This window comes from Dermacentor silvarum, chromosome 1 (genome assembly GCF_013339745.2).
Source record: "Dermacentor silvarum isolate Dsil-2018 chromosome 1, BIME_Dsil_1.4, whole genome shotgun sequence".
Lineage (NCBI taxonomy): Eukaryota > Metazoa > Arthropoda > Arachnida > Ixodida > Ixodidae > Dermacentor > Dermacentor silvarum.
This window is the reverse complement of record NC_051154.1, coordinates 401,207,220-401,217,175: the sequence shown is the minus strand read 5'-3', so window position 1 is coordinate 401,217,175 and position 9,956 is coordinate 401,207,220. Positions and strand designations below refer to the sequence as shown.

Below are 9,956 nucleotides of genomic sequence, written 5' to 3'. Positions count from 1 at the left end.
GCGTGAGGAGGGATTAAGAGTTAAATTTGCTAAAGTGCGAATGTGGCTGCCTTTCTGAATTAATTCGGACCTAAAAGCTGTCAAGAGGTGATATTCGTATAGGGTTGTAACTTTTAAAACATTGAACTTAGCAAATAATTCGGACGTGTGCGCAGTGTACGGCAAACCTGCAATGCAACGCAAGGCATTTTTTTGCAATGTGATTAAGTTGTGCAAGGAGTTCTTCGTACCGGTAGCCCAAACTAGATGGCAGTAACGCAAATGAGGAGAGAAAAGAGCGTTATATAGCATAAGCTTTTGTGGCACTGGCAGTATGCGCTGACATTTTCGCAGGATACCTACGGTTTTACTCAGTTTATTTCTTATGTAGTCTGTGTGGTGTTCCCAAGACATATACTCGTGAAACACAACTCCCAGTGTCTTTGCAGATGACGAAATTTCTATTCTAAGATTATTTATACTTAGGGAATTAAGCGTTTTGCATGATGTAGATTTGGCCCGAAAAAGAACAGCTTTTGTTTTAGCACAGTTAATACAGAGTGAATTCTTTACTGTCCAAGTGTGTAGTCTGTTTAATGTGTCATTTGCTGATGCTATGATGGTGTCGGCATTCGTTCCTGTAAAAAATAAACTCGTATCGTCTGCATAAATTACGTATTGTGCTGAGGTATCTATACTTACAATATCATTTATGAAAATAATAAACAGAAGTGGACCGAGTATGCTGCCCTGAGGTACACCATATCTAATTTTTTCTAGCTCCGACAGTTCTTTGTTTATGGACACACTTTGGTATCGATTGGTCAAGTAGCTTTTAATAAATTCTAGTACAACACCACGAATTCCGTAGCAACTCAGTTTTTGTAGTAACGTTACATGATTTATGGTATCGAAGGCCTTTGAAAAATCTACGTAAATTCCTAAAGTTATTCTTTTTGCCTCGATATTGTTTAGGATGAGTTCTTTTTGATATAGTAACGCGCTTTGTGTCGAAAGACCAGGTCTAAATCCATACTGTGAAGGCGTTATAACTGAGTGTTCTTCAAAAAATTTTGACAATCTAGTAAATAAAATTTTCTCTAGTCCCTTTGAGAATATTGGTAATATAGAAATCGGCCTATAGTTACTCAAATTATTTTTTTCACCTTTCTTATGTATTACAGTTATCTTGGCAGTCTTCATACGCTGTGGAAAGGTACCGGTACTTAAGGAGAGATTATATATGTGTGTTAAGTATGGACTGAGTAGGTCGATAACAAAATTTATGGGTTGTAGTTTTAAACCATCTATGTCCTCACTCTTGCTCACCTTAAAGCATCTAAACACATTTATTACCTCGTATTCATTAGTTGGTGTGGCGAATAGGGAATTCTGTATGGGAGGGGGTAGGTAGGTGAGAGCGTCGTCATCATGTGTGCTTTCAACTAGTGTAGTGAAGTGCTTATTGAATTTGTCAGCCAATTCTTTACCTTTGTATAATTCGTTGCCTATTTCGAGTTCATCAATAACATTCGCGTGTTGCCTTGCAGATATTACAGCGTTCAGCTTATTCCACATTTCTTTCACGTTTATCACGCCATCAAACATTGTGAAATAATAATTATGTCTCGCTTGCCTCTGAATTTTGTTCAAGTTATTTCGATACTTCTTGAAAGTGGTGAAAGCAACTGAGTCGCGCCGTATTAGAAAGACATTAAAAAGCCTATTTTTTTCTTTAATCATTTTGAGTATGGAGGCATTTATCCATGGCTTACGGGCACGCTTAAGTTTTTTAATAGTTTTATAAGGAAAGTGTTTCTGATAAACTGAGCACACGATCTCCATAAAACGGTTGTATGCTAGATCGGGCGAGGATAAGGACAACACATCTTCCCAGATTACAGAGCTAATTTCTTCTCTTTGAAGGGCTTTTGAAGGGCCATTCCCCCCCCCTTCCCCCGGAAGTGCTGTTGCACCTCCGGAGGGAACCACCACCCACCACAACCACCCCCCTCCCCCACCACCGCCCCCCTCCTCGCCTACCACCACCACCACACAGTTGCAATGCGAATAGTTGGACCCTGGCGAATTGCTATTCATTTTGAAGGGATCTATTCATATTGAAGGGATCAGTAGCACAGCTGAAATGGCAATTATATGTTCGTTGTTGCAAAGGAAGTCCGAAATTAACCTTTAACCTTTTCAAGCTGCACGCCAGAAACAGATGAGTGAAATCTAACTTTATCTAAATTACGGTTCACAAACCTGACATGCCAACACAAACGTATCCGGCAATACATTTTCACAAACCTCTGCCGACATTCAACAGAACAAAATTCCATTTCCCCAACACCAGACAGATAGCGATACAAAACATTGCAGACACTTGAGAGATGTGCTGTAGCTTCAACCACGACAAGGAAGTTGTTTTCGAGTTCTTGAACAAAAGCAAATACCCTTTGTGATGGCACAGTCAGATTCCCAAACACTTTGTTCGGTACGTGATAAGCCTTCAGCATTGTAAAATATTGGTGTTCACCACTCACACAGTTTACATCGCCTTGCAACAGGTGTTGGCAAGTGCACCCTTCCACAGACTTAGTAAGAAATACTTTGACCAAGAAGCCTGCCACGTAATAAGCAGCCGATTGATCGATTATGTGGGACTTTATGTCTGCTGCGAGTTCTGCAATGTCTTCAAGGGACGGAAAGTCATCAGACCTAATCCATTCGACTGCATCAACCAGAGATGCTCTATTGAGAGAAAAAGGCAAAACTTCGCGAAGGAGTTCAGATTTATCGTCTTCTACATTTGCCTGTTCGGAGAGTTTGAAGGCTTTCTGAATAACAATATGCTTTAAACCAGAAATGAATTGCGCAACATTAGGGTTTGTATTGCATCCTTGCTTTTGTCTAATGTGGCCAAACATGTTTTCCAGCGGATCCTGCTGGAGCCGACGTGTCAGTAAATAAATAAAGTTGTAATTTTCAGAGAGATCTTCCCAAAGTTGGACGACTGCTTGAATTGTAATCTGCCAGCCAATGATTGTGTGGGGCTGACGTTTAGCAGAAAATTTCCAAGATGCAATCCACAGAAGCTGTTCTCGAAGAAATTTCACTAGTTCATTTTGACCCTTTTTAATTGCATACCTGAGCTTCTGAGAATATTTTTTGGGGCTGGAGCTATTGAGTGCGTCGAAGAGCTTATCCATACGCTCACAAAAATTCGCTGTAGCTATAGCTGAAGAAGGAAGCTCATTTACATAAACCAATGTCATAATTGCAATGCTTACTGAAGAACTGAGTACTTGTACTGCTCTGCTGACTTTCATGTTAGAAAATGGCTTCTGGTAGATGTGGCGTTCCGTTAGCTTGGGAGCCAGTCGTAATCTTAATTCATGAGTGGATTTGTAGAGGTGCTCAACATGCGACCAATTCACAACCTCATTACCAATGAGCAACTCATGTGCTTGGATATTGTTCCGCGTGGTTTTGATGAGATGAGGAACATCAAAAATAAAATAGACTCGCTCGCCCAGAACTTCAAAAAACGGTTTCTCAATAGTGATGCCCAATTGCTGAGCAAGGCTAACGTTCGAAGTACCTTGGTCACAAATTACAGCTTTGACAGTAATTCTGACAGCTTTAAGTTGCTCAATGATCGAGAAGAGTAATTTATCCATAATGCTTGCTGATGTCCATATGTGTCCTATTGTAAACGCGACTGGCTGTACCCATCTCTTTGAAATACCAGCCAGAAGCACAACCATGGCTCTGTCGGCCATATTAGATGACCGCTCAATGCCATCATCTACAAATCCATGGACAATATCCTGACCTGCATCATAAGACAAGTTCTTTTTTAAAGCTATTTCATCAAACATGAGGGTGCACACTCGATCGCGCACATTCCATGCGTGAGTGCTAGCTGAAATACTCTCGATAACTCCGGGAATCACGCCTGCTGACATTCGAACGTTACTTAACCACCGTCTCAGAGACCGCTGTGTAGGCAGACAGAAAATTGGTGCCAAAAAACGGTACGCTCGTGGTCCACGAAAGTTCAAATGCAAGGCAAACTTCTTGAGCCAGACAGGGAAGCGCTTGCCTTTGCCCCTCTGGTGCAAGCGAACGTGTGTACAGAGAAGTTTAAAGACCTCCTCTGTCACACATGGACGGATAATGTTTAGTGCCTTTGAAATGGACGGCGGTAGCTTGCTCTGCTTCTTCTGCAACCGTGTGATGGTCCGCCGGCAGCTTGCTACCTTGGACTGTAGTCTCTGGATGGTCGTCCTAAATTTTTTTGACGGAGAGCCCCTTGCTGTACTGCTACAAGCAACTGCACGAGACAAAAAATACACACGTAATAATAAGGATACGCATACAACGCTTCCTTTATACAATACTAAATTAAGTGGTTGCCTCATACTGAACAGCGCATTAAGAAACCACAAAGCAACAGGATACATTTAAACAAATACAATCGTTATGATTCACACAGAGTTCCTAAACAGCCACTATGCGCATAATTAAAACTACATCTAAATGTTTTCATGTCAAAGCTGCATACATTCACTTATGAAAGCGCTTGACTAATGCGAAAATAAAACAATATGATGTTTAATTTGAGTGTTGTTCAAACTTTTCATTATTACAATGAGCCAAATAACAGCCCACTATCTTAAAGAAAACCTAACAATATTTTCACTAGCGTTACATGAACCAGACACTTACCAGGAAAGCCTCCTACTGAGCTTGCAGCTGAATCGATAAAGCTGCTGGCACTTGGGGACACCTTGGACACATCACCTGCACAAACACGCAGTACAAAACAATTACCAAAAAGTTTATGCGCCACATTCATTTTATAACCTGCAACGCTAACGAGATCTCGGATAATTTTGCATTGCTTCACTCGACCACTGCCCATATAGATTAAAATACAAAGCAACGGTAGCTGGCATGTTGAAGAATATTTGCTAACTTGCAGAGCAAGACGTATCCAAATTCAAAGCATCAAGAGTTACGATCACCGTGTTCTTGAAACGAAGCAAAGGTTGCACAGCTTATAGGTTGTAGGCCATACGTTTAAACATTTCGTTACCGAAATCACCTTATGCATTTACAAACGCATGTTTCTACAAAACAACAATTATTGAAGCTTCGTCAATTCGTAACATGTTAAATGACGGGAGAAATTGTGCAGCAGTTTTCTCAACCACACAATGTTTTAATGTATTTATGCATTCATAAAAAACATACATTAAAAGCTGCACGTCAGAAGAATCACCCAAAAACATTTTGTACTTAAGTGTAACAAGTCGACAGCACGTGCTAGGTATAACATTGTGTAAATATTGCACCTTGTCCTTCCGGTTACCGCACATGTACCATGCACTGTCTACTCAAAGGCAATGGTCAACGAGAGTGATGCTCGTTATGATAGTTACCATGAACAGCACAATGCTCCGCCCCGGTGGAACTGCTGCCGGACATGTCCACTTGGGAGTCTGTTGCATCTAGCTCGCTCACGGGGGTATTGCAGCCAGACATCATTTGTAGGTTTCCTGGAAAATTACCTGTTATTGTAACTTTGTCAAGTAAAGCTTTATGCCCAACTCACCTTCAGCAACACCGCTTGTTGTCATGAGGGAGCCTTTCTTGCACGCCTCCTGTAAGACGTCCTCGCCAGCTTGTTCCTCATTTGCAGGATAGCCGTAGCCTACATGGATTTATAAATTTGCGTGTTAGTGAGATTGCCATTCGCAAACACTGGACATTACAAGTACCTTGAACACCAGGGTCTTGATATATGGAGGTGATGCTTACAGCCTCGTCCAGATGGTCTTCTGGGACAGGGTTTTGAAATGATGCAACGAAAGCTCCGACAGATGGCACATTAACAGCACCTGCAAAAAAATGTTTATTTGAAGCTCGTTCATGCCCAATTAAGTACCACAATACACAAACGGCACCGCTAGCAATTCTATGAAGCCATTGAGAGATTAGCTACAGCGAAGGCACACCAAGACGGTGCTGAAACCTGCAACTTTGTCCCGTTGCGTACCTGAGTAAACTGTAGGTACGGCTGTTTTAGTGAGCCGCGTGTGCCCTGGGTCCATGAAATCTTGTGCAGTAAAATGCTCGCTGCACATCCTGTATGACTTGTACAATACGCTGGCTGGCTTTTCCATAAGGTCGACCCTTTGGGAGTATGTCATCCATGCCGTCGACCTGCGCACATGTTTTTTTTAAAACAGTGTCGTATCGTTCAAATAATAAGCATCGAGTAATTTATTGCAGCCCACCACGAGTGCGTACATGCAGGACGCATCATGCATTTACGCAGTACATTACTTAAAAAAAAGATTAAACTTGTTTTCAAATTGCCTAACAGCTGTAGGGGCCTGTGCAATGTTTGGCTCGAGGTGATACAATGTTTCATTTTGCAATCTATATGAAGCCAACAAAGAGATACACAACACCTGACAGGTGCAATGGTCATACTACTTATACCACACAAAAAATGCATTAGCTGCCACCCGGAAATGCTCAACACTTTTTCATACTCCCAAACAGATTCAGTAGCCTAACCATGTTACAGATTCAGTAGCATAACCATGTTATGCCTCTCACCGGACTGCTTCAAATAAATAACACTTATAATCGTAATCCTGATGGCTAGGTATTTTTGTTAAAGCTGCAGAAACAGTCAGCTGATAAATTGTAACAAACCGGCCGTCTTGTGGGATGCGAAAAAAACAGGTTCCGAGCTTCTTTCGCGTTCTTCCGTTGTTTTGGCACCACGGTACACAACAGTAGCTGCCGTACGAGCCGCTACAGGTGGACATCTGTTGAACAACGTAAATTACAAGCATTTGTCATTCTGATATAAACAACTTGAAGTGGCAACACGTGCAAAGGTGGCGAACGGGCGAGGTTACGAACAAGGGCGATTAGCTTCAATAAAAAAGGAAGTTACAATAATGTCTGGCGTCAGAGAAAGCGGGCACAACGTTCTGGTAACATGCACTACACTGCGCACCACGGCAGAGCCGTTTCTCGCTAACTGCATACTAACTGCGTCACGGCGCCTGACGGTGCCCTGTGCGGCCAACGTGCCTCAAAGTACCCCAAAAAAGTAACGAAATTACTCTTCAGTAATGTCTGGCGTCAGAGAAAGCGGCACAAACTTCTCCTAGTAAGATGCACTACACTGCGCACTACGACCGAGTTGGTACTCGCTAACTGCGTCACAGCACGCTGCGCGGCCAGTGTGCCTCAACAGAACCGAAATAAGTTACAATAATCCCCTAGGAAGCTTCGGAAACATGTCCCAGCACGATTCATTAACTCAATTTAACTGCGCCAGGACGGCCGAGCTGTTTTTCGCTAACTGCGTCTTAAGTCTCGGTCCCGTGCCGTAAGCCTAAATGCGTCGTAGACTGTGAAACAAAATTTCTCACCTTGCCGTAGTTCAATAGTCCAATGGTGTCTTGTCCCAGTGCAAAAGGAACGCAAGAATACGCCGGGAGCCAAAGAAACAAGGATACATTAAAAAAAAAAGGGGGGGGGGGGGGGGGGGGACAGATGGGTCGCCGCGGGCGAGCGCTCAAACGCGCGCGCAGCCGTCCTCGCTGGCTTCAGGAGAGTGTCTGGCGGATGACGCATGCATCTGGCGCATCATTGGCCTGTGGCGCTGTGGCTAGGTAAGGCAAGGAAAATAAGTCGCAAAGCTTGAGTTCATTTATACGTAAAACGTTTTAGTTTTCGCGGCAAAGAATTAAAAAAAAATAAATTCCTGTTAACTTAAGTTCACTTTCTTTTTTTTCGATGCTCGCGGCAGCTAACGTTCGGTGTTAAAAGTATAGCGTGACGTAGGGTGACGTGTTTCCTGTTGCCAGTTTTTGCCGAGTGTCCCCTCTTGTTGAATTGCTTTCTCTATGCCCTCGGCGGCAGCAGCTAGCGCTGCTCCGCCAACTCTCAAGAAGGGGCCATCGACCTCCGGGCTGGTGGCCTCCAGGGCCTCGTCCCTCGAGGCGAGGCCTTCCCGTCAAACCAACCGCTCGCAAGAGCGCGTGTCCAGCGCCTCGCAAGAGGCGATGGACACAACAACCGGTCAGACGGCGCTGCCAGCGCCTAAGGAGCCGCGAGAATCTCGTGATCGCTCCAAAAAAGAAAAAGCCCGCATCACAGGGCCCGACAAGGGCTCTGTAAGTTAAGTTAGTCTCTTTTAAACACACAGCACAAAAAAAAAAACACTTTCAACATGAATACACAAATAATACAATGGAACGTCAGAGGACTCCTACACAACCTCGACGACGTCAAAGAAATCCTACACAGGTCTAATGCTAAGGTGCTGTGTGTTCAAGAGACACACCTCAAATCTACACAATCCAACTTTCTCCGGCAATACGCCATTTTCCGGAAAGATCGAGACGACGCTCTTGCGTCGTCCGGTGGTGTTGCAATAGTTGTGGACACGTCTGTAGCTTGTCAACATGTTCCCCCTTCAGACGGCCTTTGAGGCCGTGTCAATTCGGGCAATTCTTTTTAATAAATTGGTAACTGTATGTTCTTTATACATACCCCCAAACTATATTCTCGGAAAAACAGATTTTTATAGCCTTATTGACCAGCTTCCTGAACCTTACATTCTCGTGGGAGATTTTAACGCTCACAACACGTTGTGGGGAGACTCGCGATGCGACGCGAGAGGTCGCCTCATCGAAAATTTTCTACTGACCTCTGGTGCCTGCCTTTTTAATAAGAAGAAGCCTACCTACTATAACGCCCAACACGATTCGTACTCATCAATAGATCTAGCAATTGGATCTGCTTCTCTTATGCCTGACCTTGAATGGAATGTCATTAACAATCCTTTTGGAAGTGACCACTTCCCTGTAACTTTAAACTTAACAACGCAGCACGATAACCCTCCCAATATTCCTCGATGGAAATTAGCATCGGCTGACTGGGAGCATTTTAAAGATTTAACTTATTTACAACGAGATTTTATAAACAATTTTAGTATCGACGATGCTGTTGCATATTTTACCGCTTTTATTATTAATGCTGCTGAAAAGTGTATCCCACAAACCAATGGTGGTTCACTTAAAAGACGTGTCCCCTGGTGGAACGAAGACTGCAGAGAGGCGCGAAGGAGACAGAATAAGGCATGGGGCATATTGCGTAGATCGCCAAGTGCAGAAAATCTAATTGAATTTAAACGCATTAAATCACAGGGAAGGCGGACACGACGTCAGGCAAAGAGAGAAAGCTGGGTGAGGTTTCTATCGTGTATAAACTCATACACACAGGAGGCAAAAGTGTGGAACGGCTTAAAAAAGCTAAAGGGGCACCAAATTCATCCGCTGCCTCTGGTCAATGACCAAGGGAATACCTTGCAGGACCAGGCAGACTGTCTTGGGGAGCATTTTGAGCGTGTTTCGAGCTCAATCCACTATTCGCAACCCTTTCTTAAATATAAACAGAGAGAAGAATGTAAGCCATTCGTACGCAGATGTCGACAGAACGAACCGCATAACCTTCCTTTCAGTATTGCCGAGTTGAGAGCTGCCTTGATCGCATGTAAGAGCTCTGCACCGGGACCCGACAGAATCATGTATGACATGATTAAGAACATACACCCTGATACACAACTGACACTACTTGCATATTTCAACACTATTTGGGCTGCCGGATACCTTCCGTCCGCATGGAAAGAAGCGATTGTGGTCCCTGTATTGAAGCAGGGTAAAGATCCTTCCTTGGCGGCAAGTTACCGTCCCATAGCTCTCACAAGTTGCCTGTGCAAGCTATTTGAAAAAATGGTTAATCGACGACTCATACATTTCCTTGAACTGAACAAAATGCTTGATCCCTATCAGTGTGGCTTTAGAGAAGGGCGATCCACAACTGATCACCTTGTGCGCATTCAAGGAAATATCCGGGACGCATTTGTGCATAAACAG

General features: G+C 43.5%; 1 protein-coding gene across 2 annotated transcripts; it reads right to left on the bottom strand.

Annotated features, from left to right (window-relative positions):
- Positions 1-2,033: 2,033 nt before the first annotated feature.
- LOC119437561 (uncharacterized) lies at positions 2,034-7,816 on the bottom strand. Of its 2 annotated transcripts, XM_037704566.2 has the most exons (8): positions 7,446-7,815; positions 6,715-6,830; positions 6,047-6,213; positions 5,769-5,888; positions 5,603-5,701; positions 5,430-5,546; positions 4,714-4,788; positions 2,034-4,318 (listed from the first exon to the last, which is right to left on the bottom strand). In XM_037704566.2, the coding sequence occupies exons 2-8, from the start codon at positions 6,828-6,830 to the stop codon at positions 2,166-2,168; spliced, it is 2,847 nt and encodes a 948-aa protein (XP_037560494.1). In that variant the 5' UTR covers positions 7,446-7,815; the 3' UTR covers positions 2,034-2,165. The 2 variants fall into 2 exon arrangements, with proteins under 2 accessions (XP_037560494.1, XP_049516658.1); XM_049660701.1 differs by lacking the exon at positions 5,430-5,546 and having other exon boundaries at positions 7,446-7,816.
- Between the last annotated feature and the right edge of the window lie 2,140 nt (positions 7,817-9,956).